Source organism: Athene noctua, chromosome 6 (genome assembly GCF_965140245.1).
Source record: "Athene noctua chromosome 6, bAthNoc1.hap1.1, whole genome shotgun sequence".
In the NCBI taxonomy this organism is placed as follows: Eukaryota; Metazoa; Chordata; class Aves; order Strigiformes; family Strigidae; genus Athene; species Athene noctua.
Genome location: NC_134042.1, coordinates 11116102 through 11134406, shown reverse-complemented (window position 1 = coordinate 11134406; position 18305 = coordinate 11116102). Strand labels below are relative to the sequence as shown.

Here is an 18305-nt window from a genome sequence, read left to right as displayed (position 1 = left end):
TTCCACAGCCAATGGATTACAATTTAGTACCTCAAATAAGAACATAAACACTGCAGAAAGTAATGGCTTAGCCTACTTATCAACAAAGAAACTTTCCATTAGTAATGGCATTTGACAAACCTTTCTCTGAAGAAGGCATGCAACATCAACAGAGCACATTTGTACAATTAGCCATTCTTTTCAGGAATCTCCTGAATGTTTGTGAAAGTCTTTTCTAGAACTTCTCTGTCACAACTGTCTCTAAGTAGTCCTCCAACCCAGATTAAGGCCCTGGATGATATCTTGTCATATTTACTACTTTTATTCCAAGCAATTTTCCTTCTTTCTTTCTACCCTTGTTCTGTTTTCCATGATACTGTATTTATTAGGAAGGCTCCTACTCCTTTGATTCAAGAAGCCTAGATTGCCAAGGGAAGCTGTCAAACGTTTAACCTATGGGGGCTTCACTCAGTATACTCTCATCCTTAAATCAGACCACAAAAATATTGCCTCCCTGCTAGCTAATCTTCATCCTTGCACATCCATATCCCTGCTGTTACAGTTGCTACAAACAGCTCAGCGGAGGAAGCACCTACTAGTCAGGTACAGCTGCAGATGCATGCTTCCAGTGAACGATGGAACAGATGCAGAACCAGGCGGTTATTCCTACCGCCATCATTCTGATTGCCTGATCTAGGCTAGAACTAGTCCAACTCCTATTTTCAAGCACTGAAGAAACCACCAAACTAACATACTAGTGGCAAGATGTTGGCAGCTCTAAAGACTCTAGAGGCACGCAAGATCAACAACATCAGGGCAAGCTCTGCTCTCGTATATTTGTCTAACAGAGCCTCCGATTTGATTTTTTTTTTTTTTTGAAGCTTCAAGCCGCAAAACTATTTTTGAGTGTTTGGGAAGGCTTTGTATTGCAACATAGCAACAGCTTCTATATTAAAAATCCTTAAGGTCCAGCACATAAATTACATCAGACATTTAGGCTTCAGCATATTTAGCCAGCCAAACTTCTCCCCGGAACAAGCCAGCTGTAAGACACTTCACCTATAATGTCTTTATTTATCATTTGAATCACATCATCAACACCTGCTACACCGAAAAGGTTAAGGCTTTGAAAGCAGCCCCCTCCAAAGAGGAAGACGCCCCTCTGCAGCCCTAAGACCGTTAAACTGACACCAGACATCGCATTTCCAATCCCAGGAGATGCCGTGACATTAAATACTTCCCCTTGTTACAGCTACAGGCTCCCAACTCCATGCAGTTTCCTATCAAGAGCTCCCCCAGCAAATCTGCTAATACTGAGGAGGGAGCATTAAACACGTATTAACGCCCCCCCCCCCCCCCCCTCGCCGGGAGCCCGCCTGCCCCGAGGGGCTCACCGGGCCGGCGGGAGGCAGGGACCTGACACGCTGCTCTCCCGGCGTGCGAAAGCAGCGCTGAAAAGTTGCCCGGCCCTTTGGGCCTCTCTCCCCGCTGCCCGAGGGGTGAGGGCCGCGGGTAGCCGGGCCTCGGTCGCCCCCTCCTCAGGGCCAAGCCGCCCCGGGAGCATCGCCCCTCCGAGCGCCGCCCTCCTGCGAGCACCGGGCCCGCTGCACAGAGCCCCCGAAACCCGCCAAGGCGGGCCGCCTGCCAGGGGCGGGCCGGGGACCCGCCGGAGGGGAGCGGGCTCTCTCCACCGAGGCCGCGAGGGCCCGCACCGCGCTGAGGAGAGCGGCGGTGGCGCGCAACCCCCGGGCGGGAGTGAGGGAACGAGGGAGGGATGGCGGCGCTTGAGCCCTGAGCGGGCCGGAGATCCCAGGCCCCGCGTCCGGGCCGGGCCTCCCCCTCGCACCTGATCTAGGTTCTCCTCGCTACCGCTATCCTCAGTATCGGAGTCGATAAGGACGCGGCCTTTCCGCTTCTTCACCATGGCGGAGCCGGCTTTTTTTCCCACCCCCTTCCCCGCCCCGGCGCCGACGGCGGCGGCGGCGGCGGCGCGGCGCTCACAGCGGCCCGGCCTGCCCCGCGCCGCCCGCCCGAGCGGGACACAAAGGGCACCGCGCATGCGTACCGTGCTGGGGCGGGGCCGCCTGCCTGCGGGGCCGCTGCGTGCCCGAGCTGCTGGGCTGCGGGACCGCCTGGCTGCGGGGCCGCTGTGTGCCCGAGCTGCTGGGCTGCGGGACCGCCTGGCTGCGGGGCCGCTGTGTGCCCCAGCTGCTGGGCTGCGGGACCGCCTGGCTGCGGGGCCGCTGTGTGCCCCAGCTGCTGGGCTGCGGGACCGTCTCGCTGCGGGACCGTCTCGCTGCGGAGCCGCCTCGCTGCAGGGCCGCACCGCTGCGGGACCGCTTGGCTGCGGGGCCGCTGCGCTGTAGGGCCGCTTCGCTGCGCGGCCGCTTCGCTGCGGGATCGCTTCGCTGCAGGGCCACTGCGCTGCGAGGCCACAGCGTTATGAGGCCGTGTCGCTGCGGGGCCACTGCGCTGCGAGGCCACAGCGCTGCGGGGCCGTTTTGTTGCGGGGCCATTGTGCTGCGGGGCCATTGCGCTGTGAGGCCGTGTCGCTGCGGGGCCATTGCGCTGCGAGGCCACTGCGCTGCGGGACCGTTTCGCGGCGGGGCCATTGCGCTGCGTGGCCGCTTTGCTGCGGGACTGCCGCGCTGCGGGGCCGTTGAGCTGCGTGACCGTTGCGCCGCGAGACCGTTGCCCTGGGGACGGTTTACCGGCCCTCGCCAGTGATGATTTGAATTATTCCGCCAACACGTTCCTCACGAACAGGCATCTCCCCCTCACCAGCCTTTCTTTAAACGCAAAGATATTTGCGAATAAAGTGCTCGGCACCGTGAAGGGAAAAGATTTGATCTCTGGCGGGCGCGTGAGGGTGGGAACTCGGTGGCTACCGCCGCCGGCGGAACCTGAGCGGCGCGGTGCGTATTACTCCGCCGGGCCCGGAAAGCGGCCGGACCCGCCGGTGAGGGCGGGAAGGTGAGGGGACGCCTCAGCGCTGGGGGAGGCCGTCGGTCGCGGGTGTCGGGGCGGGCGGGAACCGGGCCCGGTGCTCAGGCCGCGGCGCGGTTCGTGATGAAGCGCAAAGCGAGCCCGTCGCTGGAAGCCGAGGTTTTGTAACTGCTGGGTGGTGGTGTGGTGCCGCCTTTAGATCGGCGCGGCATAGAGGCGAAAAACCGGGCAAAAGTAACATTTATTTCCCATTTTCTCCTTCGTGGTACTCGGAGGAGACAAGTCACTGCTGAGTGGGGTTCACCTTGACGGGGGGCTGCAGCCGTCCTGCTGGTTACGCTCCTGGTGTGGGGCAGGTTTGCCGGCGGGGCCCAGAAATGGAGGGGGTCACTGTTCGGCTGTCGTTGCTTTCACGGCGTGTGCTTTGCCTCACTCCCGGGGGCATAGAAGTCCTGCGAGGAGGGGTTCTTTTTTAGGAACTTGCCTGTCTTACGGTGGGATAGAGAAAATGGCAATTCGTTCCATGTGGGTTTAGTCCACGGTGTGTAACTTAGAGAATAACAGTAGCGAATTTTACCATGAGGAAAAGTTGGATATGTGGCATAGAGAAGATATATGTGGGATGACTGGCTCCATTCTTAAGAGCTCAGAGAATTGATTTGACGTTGTTTTGCGATTTATTCTGTGGCCAAAAAAAAAAAAAAAATCAAAAAAACTGCCAAACCAGACAACTAGTCTGACTAATTTTATGAGTCCAAGGTATTAGCCTTGTACAGAACGTTGAACATTAAGGCTCTTCCTTATCAATTACAGAATAGCAATGTGGCATAGCTGTTCCTACCAACTGTGATGCAGAGAGAAGCAAAGACAAGATTTTCAGATTTTTTCCAAAGCTTTATTAAAAAAACCTATTGAATTGCATTCTTACATGTTAAATTCTTTGATCTTTGCAAACCTCTCTGTAATCCTAAACCAGATACGTTGAGGGGGCAAGGGGCTGGATGATTTACAGAACCAGCAGGCAGTATGGCTGCTGTAGGACGTTATGTCTGAACAGTCTTGTTATCTGTGACTGTCAGGTGAGACTGTCATTCTGGTCCATGTGGCAGCAGGGTCTACCCGGTGTGAATTTGTGATTTTCTCATGGGGGATAATACTTATATAGATGCCATCTTTTAGAAACCTTCTCCTTGAGGTTGTTTTCGCCAGTGTTACTTGTAATACCTAAACTTACTTACAGAGAAAGGGATGAACAGGAATTGCCTTTTTCTATTTTCATTTCTATTTGAAGTATTTTACTGTGTTTTTCTTATCCGTGTGGTATTTCACATCACAGGGAGAGGGGAACACATAGGGTGGAACTCATTAAGTAAACTAGAACTCTGAGGAAGTGTGATAATACTTGATGTTATTTTTTTATTCCTTTTTCCAATGGCTTAGATTTCTAGTTAATATCTGGTTTAAGAATTTAACAGTTTTACAAGCAGCCTATATGTAATTTTTAAAATCTTTTTTCTTTTTCATTAAAGGTGGAGATGAACTACGGTAACTAAAGCAAGAGAGCTCTGGATACTAGTTTTGTTGTTAAATTAACTTCAAACCCGTTAATTGCCTTGCTGGAAGCAAATTCTTCAAGTTTACCATTATGGCGCTGACTATTACGTGGCTGAATAGTGCTTACTTACATGGTAGATGCTGCAGGCAAAAAGTTTTGCACCCCTTACTCAGACCTCTCCTCAGTGATTCCATGTCAAAATTGTATAGTAGCTACAGGAGACCAGGGTCACAGCCTGAGAAAAAACCATCTTGGCAAAATATTGATTTCAGTTTTAAGAAGGGCATTGATGTCTTAAAGACTCAGCTAAGCATGCTAAAGAAGGAGACCAAAGATCACTTAATAGGACCTGGAGGCCATCCACTTAGTCACTACCTGTTGGAACAGACAAGGGTGTTGTGGGAGTTTCGGGGCCAAGAAGATTTAAAAAAGTGGGTGATTTCCTCTGATAGAGAGATTGGAGGGAAAAGTGAAGTTTTCCTCAAAATGGGTAGGAATAACCAGACTGCTCTGCTGTATGGAACCCTCAATACGGAAGTACCTCGTGATGGGGAGACAAAATACAGTGGATATTGTAGTATGAGAGCTAAACCACCACTGGTAAGTACAGCTTCATGTTTGCATAGCATCTGTTGTTTAATCAGAGAGCATTTTTGTGTAGTCCCCCTGACAACACGTGGGCTGTTTACTGCAGTTGAAACTGATCACTCTCAGGAGTATGAGGTATTCCTTCAGGGATGTAATTCCTGCTCTGACCTTTGAGCTGGAAGGAACTTAACTTCTTGGATTTTGTTTTCCTTTCTTAGAAAAGAAATAGTATATGTTTGATCATTTATTTATGTACAAAACGGCATAATACACCCCTGTTTGCAGCCTCCTTGCAAATGAAGGATCTGTAATGAACTTTTATATCCAAAATTGGTATGATTAAAATAGATGTGTCTCTAAATTTGAAGTTAATTGAATGTGTCATAAGGACAAATTTTCTGAGCTTTAACTTGGCCTATTCATCAGATTTGGTTTAGGTGAATGAGCTCATCCTTTTTTCTCACAGGAACAGAAATTATGCTTTGCAATGTATTTTTTAAAGGTCTGACTCCTGCTTACATCAGAAAAAGTGAGACACAAATCTTTGATAGCTCAAAATTGAGCAAAACAACCAGAAATGGATGTGCTTATTATTGATGCTGCTTGTTTCATTCCTTATTTTTAAGCACACTTAAAAGCAAAGTGACATTTTGACTCAGTGTATAAAATGTTTTATTTTTTAGTCTGTTCTGTTGTTTGTGAGTTGGCACAGGTACACAGGTAAAACCTTTTCTGGGCCAGAAACTTGGAGAGCAGAGAGTAAGAGCAAGCAAAATCAATGGGCAAATGAGAGGCAGGCGAATGCTGATTAAAATGGTGACACTGGGTCGCTCAGAGGAGTGGAACAGCAGGTTGAATCTCACCTGAGTTAAATCTCCAGGACTGCTACTGACTTGTACAAATGGGACTCAGACTTTCACCTCCTAATTCTGAAGTAGTGGAGTGTATCAGTCCATCTTTATAATGCAGTTTGAAATCAGAGGGTGAAAACATAAATACAAAGGCATTTCTTTATTTAAATAAAAAGGCTCAAAACTGGCAAAACCATAAAATTGAGTAGCCACGGGCCTTGTATTAAGGTATTGATGATCTACTCATCCTGTTAACTGTCAGATGAGTTGGTAGAAGGACAGTTGGTAGGTAACAGCAGTAGTGGTGCTGTGAAATAAAGGGAAAGCCTCTGAATTTTTAGCACGGATTTTTGTCTTGGTTAAAGCAATTCTGGCCAAGAATAGCCCTGATCCCTACCCCCCATCTCTCCAGGTGACCTCTGTGTAACTCTCTGATGACTGTTGGATCTGCCTGTGTGCAAATAACAACACCAGGACTTTCAAGATCTTTGGAAAAAAAATGCAAGCAAGAATTAGACATGCTTGCAATCCATATCTTTGTGCACAGTTAATGACAAAGTGTTGGAAAACATTAAATGCTTCTAGGGCTTATGTCAGTCTTCAATAAGAGAAGTTATGACAGGAGATAAATCATCCCACTTGTTCAGTTTCTTGTAATCACCTCTGAATAACCTAGTACTCACCACAGAATATTAACCTTAACGGACTACTTTAAACTTAACAAACTACATAATTTTTTATCCATCACTATATTGTTTGTGTACTTGCCTGGCAGGGAATTTGGTACTAGGAAGGAGGTCTGTTTGCTGGTAGTTACAAGATTGTGGTTTATAAGTATAGCACGAATCCTCAGAGTGGTAGTACTGTGATTTGTGGGCTCTAATACAGTCCTGAAGGAAATTCAGTGAGATCAGCAACTAGTATGATGAAAGAGTAACCCAGTTTTTACTATGTCACAGTAGATACTATTTGATGACATAATGAGGGCAGTGATCAAAGCAGTAGTGCTCTGTTATTTGTAATGGAAGTTTCCCTTTCTTAAGGAGGAATAATTCTATTTATTACTAATTTGTAGGGATCTTTTGCTAGGAAGAAGTATTACGACTGGTCAAATTTCAACAGTCTGTATTTACGTGTCCGTGGAGACGGCAGACCTTGGATGGTAAACATTTATACAGACCCTTACTTCTCTCATCAAAAGGATGATCTCTACAACTACTTCATGTTCACGCGAGGAGGCCCCTACTGGGAGGAAATAAAGGTGAATTAATGAGTCTCTCAAACTAACGAGACTGTCTTCAGGCCTTGGCCATAGCCCTGTGGAAGGGGAATTCCTTCAACAGCCACAGTTTGTTGCTGTTGCTGTCCATTCAACGATGTTCTGTCACGTATCATACATCAGGCACGTGCCTTTGGCTTGGGAGTTCCCCAGACTGTACATCTCTGGATTGTGGGAGGGCACGCTGCATCAGGCGTATAAAAGATTTGATTCGCTATATGTTCACCAAAATGCCTGCTGTTAGCTATTACTGGGGTAATAGAACAGATGCGACGATGGCAGCTCAGCAGGCGTTGCCAGGAATATTCTCTGAGATAACCATTTTGTCTGTAATACAAATGGATGTAGAGTGGTGTGGGGTTTGTACCTCTGGCAGGATTTGCTTAACTCCCTGTAGTCAGTCAGAGGTTCCCGTGTGGTTTGTCATTTACGGCCTTTGAATCTGTGATGCAAAATAATATTTGGAAGAAATTGGAGTTTTGGCTTTTTTCTGAGGAAACTTGGAGAGCTTTTGTAATTTGCCGATGACAACATTAAGGAGGTTTGCGCGTCCGTGTGAATTGGCATGGAGTGCTTCTTACTGAGAAGAGCCCAGTGTTGTGCAGACGAGGAGTCAGGAGGATGAAGATGGGTGTGCCCTTGCTGGCTTGTGTGCTTTCCTCTTGCCCCCACCAGCCAGCCCTCCTGTTTCCTACCTCTTATCACAGCCCCTCCTCCCTCTTGCTCCCACTGCATTCGAAGTCACACTTACCTTATTCTGAACTGCTTGGCTAAAGTCTGATGTCTCAGTATGAAATTTGCACTGTGAACTAAATACACAGCTTGGGTACAGAGGAGCTGTCGATACACACGCATGCTAGACTTGTCATTAGTTTCTATTTTATGTTGACATTATGGGAAGAAGACATTTTGGATCTGAACAGCCACCTTCTGTGCTGCAGTCTCTCATTGTGTCCTAACAGGGTGACAGTCCTGTGCGATGGCTACCAACGGCCACCACAGCACAGCGTGGGCCTGGAGCAGGCTGTGAGTGGTCAGCGACAGGGTCATTGTGGCCCGTTTCTCTGGGCCAGTTCTATGTATCCAACCACCGCTGGTACCAGGTGTAGCAAGCATCATTTCATTTGCTAATGCAGACTTTTTTTCTCCTTAAATTTTTATTTTATGCACTGGTGACACTAAAGTCTGGTTTGGTTTTGTTTCTGCCAGATTCCGTTCTCCAAATTCTTTCTCTCCAGTCGGGGAAGAGTCCAAGATGACCAACATCCTATCTGGTTAGACAAGGCAAGTTTTCTATAGGATTTATCTGTCTGAAATTTCCTGTAAGATTATGTTGTCATGATATAGATAACTTACAAATCCTTTAACGTTTGTGAATTTGAAATCAAAGGGCCTCTTCTTGTTATAAGGTACTTATTATTGTATGCTTGCCTTTGCATTTCAATTATCCTACTTTGTGATAGCAGTGTCAGTTTATTTCAAAGGAGCTCCAAAACTATTTTTAAGAGTTCTATATAACAAAGAAACAACTCACAACTTGACTTTTAAAAAAAAAAAAAAAACAATAAAAAAATTTTTTGATGATCAAAGTGACTAAGAAATCTAAAATGCCACTTGGCACAGTACTGCCAAAAATAATTAAAGTGTCATAAACTTTCTTCCTGACAGAAGACTGTCAGCGATATCATATGGTGAGATTTTACTTGAGGATGTACTGTATCAGTGACCTTGATGGCGAGCAGCACACTGATGTATTTATAGGCTCTTTTTTTGTTTTTTTTCAGGCTTTCTAGTCTTAAGTATTAAGTAAATGTGTTGAGCATTTTTTATTTTATTTCTGCAAATAGGCAGACTAATTCACTGGTTCACAGGAGGAGACGTGTTGGAAAAAATTGTTTCTGTATCTTTTTTGTTCCTTTTAAATTGTGACCCTCCAGTATGTAATTGAGGGCAGCTTAATACCCAGTGACTACCAAAAGGAAAACAAACAGTGTTAGAAATCTGTGTTTATATATTTGAAAAAAAAAAAAAAAGGGAAAAAATTGAGAGCAATTCAGTGATTGGAAGCATGAAAACAATCTGTTTTAAAACAGAAGTTGAGGCTGTAGAAAGGAGATATGAATGATATGAAGGAGGACCAGCTACAAGAAAAAATATGCTTTATGGAAGTTGTTTGTTATAAAAGGTCTGTGTTTAAATGCAGAAACTAAAGAATTTATCAGGATTTGGAATATACAGCCATTCAAAATAGGAAATGAAAATATAAAGTTGTATATGGAGTGTTTAAAAATATTCACTTGATCTAAGCATCTTCCACTTAATTTTCATTCCTTGTTATATTATGCTTCATATTTCACAGTAAAAATGACGCACTTGCATATAATATGAAGTGTAAGTTTACAAATGTGTTTTAAGGAAACCTAAAACTGTGGGAAGCGGAGTGAAGGCAATGAAAGAAATCTTAATCAAATGTCTTGGTCCCTCCCCTTTGTTCCGTTATTTATTTAGCGTACATTTGCAGTATAAATTTGGTCTCAGCCTACAGTTTTTCAACATTATCTGACACATCCTAGGCATTAAATGATGTATAGCTGTCCTAAAAATCACAGGTTTGGCTCAGACCTGCACTCCTAGCAGGGCTTAAGGGCAGCTAGAGTTTGAGAGGTGGCCTGCCACCAGCGGCCAACTTGTTCTGAGAACAGCTAACGCTGGGTGCTCTGAAAGGCGACTGGTGACACGGCAGAGCTTTCAGGCCAGCCACGGGCTTAGGAAGTGTGCCTGAGCCATCCCAACTTTCATGGCATTTATTGCAGTTAGAATAAAAATTTTTTTTTTTTTTTAAATTGGAAGAGTAGAGGAAAGGAATGAGGAATGTTCTTGTATTTAGGAATGTTATTCTAATTTGGAAACAGTGGCTAAGGACCATGCCTGAACATAAAACTCAGTAACAAATTTTTATGCATTTTAAAATGTGTTTTGGTGCACTTTCACACTATACTGGGTGTCTGAATTGATCAAGATTTCCTTCCATCCTTAATTACATGGTCTGTTTTGCTGCTCACAAAAGAATTGTAAGGGACTTCATGTACAAACACATTTTCACCCAGTCATGGTGAAACTGGCCCTACACAAACCTTGAAGGATAACAACTGCAGCGTTGCTTTGGACTCAGGCCATGTTTACTAAAGGGTTCAATGCATTGGTGAAAAGGCAAGTGTGAGGTGGTTTCCCACTGGGGGCTGTATCAAAAATGTGATAGTGAAGTGTTCCAGCCTTAAGAAAAGCTGCTGCATTTTGAACAAATATGTTTAAAGTAGATGGCCATCACTTGTTTGTAAAATATGAAAGTGGTAGATGTGTTTGACTGTAACATTGTGTATTGTTGTAAGGTCTGTATCTCTTTGTTAGATCAGTACCCTTGGATTCACAATTGGAGATAAAATAGATGGTCCATTCCAGCTGGAGATTGATTTTATCGGCCTGATAAATGACAGAGCTCATACAGAGGAATTTGCCTATGAAACATATGAAAAGAATCCTCGAGTCTAAGGTGAGCTGGTGGCCTTTGGGACATTCATCAGATGTGTGGTTCATTTTGATAACACTTACCATGTGGCTTAGAATCTGTGGAAACATCAAAGAGTGAAGCATTGACTGTAGTAATCTGAGTAGAGTGACAATGTTGGCACAGCTGAGTGGCCAAAGACAGTATCCTGGAGAGATTGTATGTAACCTGATTGGAGCAGAGCCTGAGGAGAGCTGTGATGTGTTCCTGCAAAGTAGTAACTGATGACTGGGGAAACTGAAGTCATAACCTTTACAGAAATAAAAGTATTTCATGAGCTTGATGTATCTTTTTTGTACACTTTCATTTTCTACATTATATGGCTTGTAGACAGTTGTAAAATACCCCCATCCACTAGTTTTAAACTGGAAAAAGTTTACAAAGAGCAGCACCAGAAGTGAAAAAGGCAGAAGTATTTCAACCTTTAGCTGTGGCTCCTCTGAAGAACTAAAAAAAGAACATGCTGTCCCTGCCAAGATGCAGCAGGCTTGGCCTTTGGTTCAGAACTGCTGCCTGACCCTCCTACAGCTTTCTGGAGCTGAGGCTGTTGAACAGAAGTAATGCTGCCAGGGTGGGGGCAGGAGGAACCCACCCCCCCTCCTTCTGCTCCCTGGGGAGGCAGAGCTGAGCTTGATTAGCACCTTTCAGGGCAGAGTAGATCACCTTCTGAACACAGCTGTAGTGTAAGAAGCTCCATGCCTCTTTGAGAAGTCTGGTTTTTCAGTAATTTGAGAAACACTTCAAAGAACAAGCAGTAAATGGTTTCATTTAAGCTGTCACAAACTTAATCTAATCAAAGCGCTGACCTCCACTGCAGTGACCCTATTTAAGTGTACTTTACAAATGTTAAACATGCCTACATTTTATATGGAAGAGGCCACAAGGAAGCAAGCTGAAGCAGTGTCTTGTATTATCATTTTCCTCTTGCACAGAATTAAATAGCCCAAGAGCAAAAGAAGGTAGAGGGTTATTCTTTCTAAATATGCTTTCATGAAGCAGGAGGCAGGCTAATCAGTAAGGAAAACTCATCACAAAAAAGACACTTTAGTAAATACAAGTGTGAACAAAACTAGTGCTACGTTAAAGAGGTGGTTGTACACTAGATGATAAAACCAGTGATAAACAGCATATGTACAAAATATTTATTTCCCCCCCATTAAGTTTATAACAAAAACAACTTTGTTCTTGACATTTCAGCATATATTTGATAGGACACTAAATTTGTTGAAATAATTATTTGCTCAAAGTTCTAGCTGAGATTACAATTAGTAAATTGCCTTTCAAGTTCCATCTATAACAAATCCAGACAGCGTTTCTATGTATTTAAGAGTAACAATAACAACAGCTTGCAAGTCTAAGGTATCGGATTTGCCTCAATACTACTGTAGCCTTTTAAGCATCATAGATATGAAAAGCAGAATTTCAATAACATCTGCAATTTGCCACAGAAAGGAACAACCTTAACTGTTCAAAGCATCCAGTTGGTAGCTTGTAAAGCCACTTTTCAGTTGTGACTTGTAAAAAAATATTGTATTTTACTAGTTATGCTGTTAGCTTTTAGTTTTCCAGAAAGCTTGAATATTTTTTCTTCTCTTGGAAATTCCCTATTATTTCATAGGTCTGCAATTAAAAATGGGGAATAATTACTGTAGCTGTTGTTACAGAATTTAAGAAGTGACCTGGAGAATGGGGCAAGCAGATGTTTCCAACTCCTTTAATCTAGCAGTGGTACATTTTGAAGCTCTCTATCCAAAGCGAGCATTCTAGGGGGTAACAAATGCATGCTGGTGGACAAGTCTGGCCTAAGTTGCAAGGATGCTTCTGGAGTATTTTTTTTTTTCCACTTACATGTTCTTCTTTAACATCTTTTGGTAAATGAGTTAGTTAAATGAAGCATTATTAAAGAACCAGAAGTAGTTCTAAAGTTCATGAGAGTTTAGAGCTCTCATCTCTGAGAAGCTGATCACTAAAACATTATGCCCAGATGCATTGTAAGGCCTCATTCAATGCTCTCTGGAGTCCACTAGCTAATAGCAACCAGAACCATACACAGACAGCACAAATATTTACATGACAGGAACAGTATTTACAGTAATTTCTTCAATATTTCTTCTTCCTCCTAACCCACAGAAAGCCCTCTGCGGTTTCTAAGAGCCTCTGCCTTTTTCTTTTTTCTCTCTTGCTCATGTTTCTCACGCCTTTCTTCCCTGAAGGGGAAAAAGAAGAGACACAGACCATATCAAGTTAAATCAAAGGTAAACACACAAGCAACCAGAAGAATCCAAAGTTGACCAGGGCTTAACATCTACTTGACCAGCGTGCTGTGTTTGCCATGGGCAGAGAGAAAACAGCAGCATTTTGGACTGAATCCAAATATTTAGGAAAATACTTCTGCTTAGACATACAGGTTTAACATTCAAGGTAACCACGTGTCTCTGTCCACCACTTCTTCCAAGGTGAAGGTAGATCTCCAAACACTAGCACTGGTAGCTTTCACAGAATAAAACCATCAGATTCAGAGCCGCCCTCTTTGTTGGCCTTTCTGATACCAGACAGACTATTGGAGGCAAAAATTGCTTCAATATAAAAGTGCTCTTTCCTGAACTGCATTTTTAAATCCTAACAAGAAAAGTGAGCCATTGTATTTTAAATAACACTATTCATAAAAAGCTAGTGGTGTACTAACCTTGTCTGGAGAGGTGGCTGTTTGTAATCTTTCTTACGCAAAGAGATGTTGCTACCGCCAGACTTACTGAGGACTGTATTCTCTTTATATTCTCCCCAAGGTTTTAGTCGTCCTACAATTTAGGGCAAAAAAGAGAGACTATTGAACTACTAGTTTAGTAGTTGTGTGCTTAACTTCTCATTGTGAATTTTATACTAGCGAGCCTGGTTTCTGCTGGTTGACTAAGATGAAATGCCTCCTCAGCTGTATTATGTTTCACCAGCCCATTCCCTACAGGTAGTTTTTCTGTAAGTAGTAACAGGTGACTGTACTTACAAGCAGCACTCACCATACAAAGTTCAGCTTCTCACACAATAGTGCACTTAAAAATTAAAAAAGCCTCATTGTGTAATATCTCCTGTACATACATCTATTCAGTGGAATACAAGGATGTTTATATTTATGGGCTTTTGGTCATACTTATTCTTCCGTAGGGAGGCTCTTAAAGCATATATTATGTAGAAATTTAATATCAGTCCACTGATTGTGAGGGAATCCAGAGAGAAAAAGGGAAGGGACAGGGAAAGAGGCTGCCATGGTTGTATCAGCACCTTACTTTGAGCAGTGGAGTCTGAGGGGTGTGACGGACCCAAACTGCCCAGGATCACAGTACCTTTGTGTGGCTGATACGGAAGGGGCCTCGAGAGACTTGCTTTGAGATCAAATGTCTTCTTAGCGCTTGTGGGTTCTGCAGAGTGAGCTGCAAACTTGAAGGGTGTGATAACTACAAAAGGCATCAAGAGATCGTTCTTAATTACAGTGGTAAGAAAGCTGTACATAACAAGTTGGAAAGTGCCTGTGAAAGCCACCTTACAACTATCAAGGCCAAAAGGCCATTAAATGCTATCGTCTGCTGCCTCTAAAGGTGGAATTGCACACATACAGCTTGCTTGAAATAGGGAGCTTTGAGGTATGGAGGGAGCAAGAGTTGTAGAGCATTAACCCTTTTGCTCCAATTATGCTACACAATAGCATATATAGCTCCATGTATTTTTCTACTCCTTCAGAGCAAACCATGTTTCCTTGTCGCTATGCTTATTTGGAACCAAGTGGATTTTCACACTAAAAAAACCCAGCATTCTTCTGGAACACAGCAGCTTCAGATTAGCAGGTGGAACTTTTCTTTCCCCCTAAAAATCATCAATATTGTCATGCAGCAAGGCAGGCAACTCTGGGTTCCTGCCCTGTGCCAATGTACATGTGACATTCAGGTATCACTGGTTAGATAGCAGAGCTGTGCTGGTGCAGAGATCACAGAATCATTCAGGTTGGAAAAGACCCTTGGGATCATCGAGTCCAACCATCAGCCCTACTCTACAAGTTCTTCCCTATACTATATCCCCCAACATCTCATCTAAACGACCCTTAAACACATCCAGGGATGGTGACTCCACCCCCTCCCTGGGCAGCCTATTCCACTCTCTGACCACTCTTTCTGTGAAAAAATTTTTCCTAGTGTCCAGTCTGAACCTCCCTTGTTGGAGTTTAAAGCCATTCCTTCTTGTTCTGTCGCTAATTCCCTGTGAGAAGAGACCAGCACCAACCCCTCTACAATGTCCTTTCAGGTAGTTGTAGAGAGTGATGAGGTCTCCCCTCAGCCTTCTCTTCCTCAAACTAAACAGCCCCAGCTCCTCCAATCGCTCCTCACAGGATTTATTCTCCAGGCCCAGCTTCATTGCCCTCCTCTGCGCTTGCTCCAGCACCTCGATATCTCTCTTGTATTGAGGTGCCCAAAACTGGACACAATACTCAAGGTGTGGCCTCACCAATCAGAAGAATTCTGCTTTTTCTTATGAATTTTAGTTCCTGAATTAGGGTTGCTGGGGCAGGGTGTCTTACAACACAGCCAGAAGCCTGATGCATGCCAGTCCCGCAAGGAGAATGAGACCTCTGGGAAGGCATCAGGGACTCCTCTCACCACAGACAGGATCTCCCTGTACCTCTTATACAAATCTTTTGCTACACAGTCCCTAGAGGTCTAACAGATTTTCTATATTTTTTCCTGTAGATAGCTAAGTACCATATGTTTAAGTCTTAAAACCTAATCATTTTAGTCAAAACACTGGAAACCAAAGGAAACAAAAACTACTGCGGTTTCTAAAGAATTGGTCATAAATTAGAGTGAAATTAAAACCTGGGTGCATGACATTAGGTTATAAAAAAAATTATATAACAATTCAATAAGTGTCTTCATCCGAGAAACCCAAATATTTACCATCCATTTTACTCACCCTTTGATGCAGCCACATCATTATTACTTGCATTTCCCTTGCTGTTTTTCTGACTTATTAGTTTGCAGCTCTTTTGGTTATCAGGTGTGCAGATCGCCTCCAAGTATGGAGACATTCTAGATGGAGTCTTGGTAAGAGAGCGTTTATGCTCATTATCTTCTGTGGCTTCTGAGAACCTGAAAATTATTAGAAATATGAAGACTAAGTCACCTACAAGGAACGTAAGCAATGTGACAGAATACAGCAGGTTCTGTGTTCTAACTTTTCTTACAGGTGGAAAGTTATACTGTGTATAAGATGTTCACAGCTTATGCATAAACTGGAATAAAAGTAACTTGAAAACCAACAGCAAGGGTATAAGCCTTCATTGATAACGATAAGTAATATTAGGAATTACAAAGAACCGACTTTGTTATTTTGGAGAACAAATATATTTGGATGCAATAAGTTAGATTTCTTTACCAGCAGAGATGATTTACTTTAGATTTGAATTCTGTAGTAAAACATATGAATATTGTTAATTTTAAAATTCAAATTTAAAAAAATGAAAGACAATTAACAACAAAACTCTAGAACTTGGATATACAAGAGCAAGAAGCTGGAAATTTTAGTCAAAACCCCCACAAGTTACCAGCATACCAAGACACACACATGTGCTGTACATATGTGTGTGTATACATATATTTTTAATGTGTATGTGTGTATACATACATAAACACACACAAAAAAATTCAGAATCTTGCATGAAGTAATACCCTTGCCAAAAAGGTACTGAGTAAGCTGAAAGCCTGCAAGATATGGAAAGACAGCAAGTAAACATTGAAGAAAGCTATGTTGTGAGGGCTAGGAAGTTTATGGATGAAGTGCAGCTTGCAAGATCCACCCTGGCACATCTTTGGCCAAACAGAAAGAAACCAAATTCTAAGAGTGTTTTGTTTTACGTATTGCTAAGAACAAAGTAGGGCTGCAGTGAAGACAAAGACCATTCAACAGAACACCACAGGCAGAATGAATATTGTTTTCATTTGTTGTTACTGAATTCAAAGATACCACATTTAAAGTGGAAACAGAGCCAGTAAGTTTACAAGTGTGAATCACACAGAATTATCTAGGTTGGAAAAGACCTTGAAGATCATCCAGTCCAACCATTACCATGATTTTACAAGGAACCTGTAATCTTGACCTTTGAATAGCAGAACTGCATTCAAGAGTCCCACAATTATTTATTAGATGTCAACATTAGAAGTTGCCCTGACTTCACAACAATTTCACACACACTTTATTCAGGGACAAAAAAGTCCCCGCAGCTATAATCTTGACATGTAAAAACTGAGAAGTGAAGGTTATCAGGAAAATGGAAAATAACACAACTGACACTTGAGATTAAGTGGGTATTGTTAGCAGGGGGAGAAGGATAAGGGTAGATTATAGACTGTCTAAATCTGAACTTCAGTCACTGTGGAAAGTTTAGTAAACTGAATAAAGTTGGAATTGGTTTCTAACTATCGTATAATACCAACAAAGAAATAGTAACAAGGAACCACTGGAAAGAAAACTGGGCAAAGGTTCATTTATTAATGGAGCACCATAAAGACTGTCCTATTGATTCCTTCTTTTGTAAGTTTTTTGTTCTAGACTTTGTAAAAATTAGTAACAAGCTAATAAAATTTACTGATAGCAGAATAAAATATTAACATAACAGAATTAGATTACTGTGTAGGAATAATGAAATGTGCATGATGTTTTAAAAGGAACCGAGACGAGATTTTAATAGCATTGAATACAAGTTCATTCATATAGCAATTCCTCTTGACTTTCTGATGTCAACTTTGTTCCCATCTGCTAGAAACAACCTGCTTGTAGTAGTCACTCACAAGACGAGCCCCTGCTTCAATGTCAGGGGGGAAGGGGATGGAAGAAAGGAAAAAGATAGTATTCCAAAAAAACCCAAATAACTCCGTTGCAAGACTCACCCAGAATGCTTCATACAGTTCCAGTTAAGTAATCTCAAGGATAAATTGTTCAGATATAAGAGAGGCTATTATGTTGCCTGACAAAGTGGAAAACTTAACAAGTAAGAGACAAAAACTAATTTGGCTTGGCTGGTTTAGCAAAATGAAAGCTCCAAGAGATGCAAGATTCCTCTACCATCAGACATCAAAGTGAAGAATCAAGAAGCAACAGTACAGTAAGGCTTAAACCAGCCATTAAGCTAGGCTGAAAGTTAGCAATCAGAATGAGTCTCACGTAGTTTAGTTCATGCCCGGAATAGAAATCATGTAGTCAAATCACTATCAGTGTTGATTATTTCAGGTGTATCATACCAAATTTCTCACTGGTAGTTTCAGTTTGTTCTTTTTACCTGACATTCATTTTGGATGTTGAAAGGACAGAAGGATTAAATGAAGATTTCCTAGATAAAATACTCCGACTGGCAGTGTTGAGAGAACTGCGTGGTGAACGCCGGAGGTTACTAGGAGTGCAGGTAGCAGAGGATCTGCCTCTTTCTGGATTTGAGCTGAATAACAATGTTTTGCCACTGGTTTGTTTCTAGGAAAAAGCAAATCGTGAGTTAGCAGACTCTGC

The 18305-nt window shown here is 43.1% G+C and overlaps 3 protein-coding genes across 7 annotated transcripts in view; 1 reads left to right on the top strand and 2 right to left on the bottom strand.

The window, feature by feature from the left end:
* Positions 1-2038, bottom strand: part of RTF1 (RTF1 homolog, Paf1/RNA polymerase II complex component) — a 29246-nt gene extending 27208 nt beyond the window's left edge. Inside the window, exon 1 of the mRNA XM_074909561.1 lies at positions 1826-2038. Within this exon, the coding sequence (XP_074765662.1) occupies positions 1826-2038 (213 nt within the window). The remainder of the gene's footprint in view (positions 1-1825) is intronic.
* Positions 2039-2334: 296 nt separating this feature from the next.
* On the top strand, positions 2335-16055 carry NDUFAF1 (NADH:ubiquinone oxidoreductase complex assembly factor 1). 4 transcript variants are annotated; one of them, XM_074909559.1, is made up of 6 exons: positions 2958-3084; positions 4455-5080; positions 6995-7180; positions 8408-8482; positions 10607-10748; positions 15804-16055. In XM_074909559.1, exons 2-5 carry the CDS (start codon positions 4571-4573, stop codon positions 10745-10747), a joined length of 912 nt encoding a protein of 303 aa, XP_074765660.1. In that variant the 5' UTR covers positions 2958-3084; positions 4455-4570; the 3' UTR covers position 10748; positions 15804-16055. The 4 variants fall into 4 exon arrangements, with proteins under 4 accessions (XP_074765658.1, XP_074765660.1, XP_074765656.1 ...); XM_074909557.1 differs by lacking the exons at positions 2958-3084; positions 15804-16055 and adding an exon at positions 2335-2952 and having other exon boundaries at positions 10607-11044; XM_074909555.1 differs by lacking the exon at positions 15804-16055 and having other exon boundaries at positions 10607-11044.
* NUSAP1 (nucleolar and spindle associated protein 1) overlaps positions 11232-18305 on the bottom strand; it is a 37870-nt gene continuing 30796 nt past the window's right edge. For both annotated transcript variants that reach the window (XM_074909554.1, XM_074909553.1), the window contains 5 exons: positions 18082-18269; positions 15720-15895; positions 14102-14212; positions 13450-13561; positions 11232-12970 (listed from right to left, as the gene is read on the bottom strand). In XM_074909554.1, the coding sequence (XP_074765655.1) occupies positions 12883-12970; positions 13450-13561; positions 14102-14212; positions 15720-15895; positions 18082-18269 (675 nt within the window). In that variant the 3' untranslated portion in view covers positions 11232-12882. The remainder of the gene's footprint in view (positions 12971-13449; positions 13562-14101; positions 14213-15719; positions 15896-18081; positions 18270-18305) is intronic.

Bases quoted from the DNA above. Each gene is read 5' to 3' on its own strand.
- NDUFAF1 (XM_074909559.1), top strand. From the start codon at position 4,571: ATGGCGCTGACTATTACGTGGCTGAATAGTGCTTACTTACATGGTAGA. The intron at 5,081-6,994 runs GTAAGTACAGCT...ACTAATTTGTAG, and splicing joins TGAGAGCTAAACCACCACTG to GGATCTTTTGCTAGGAAGAA. The intron at 7,181-8,407 runs GTGAATTAATGA...TGTTTCTGCCAG, and splicing joins CCTACTGGGAGGAAATAAAG to ATTCCGTTCTCCAAATTCTT.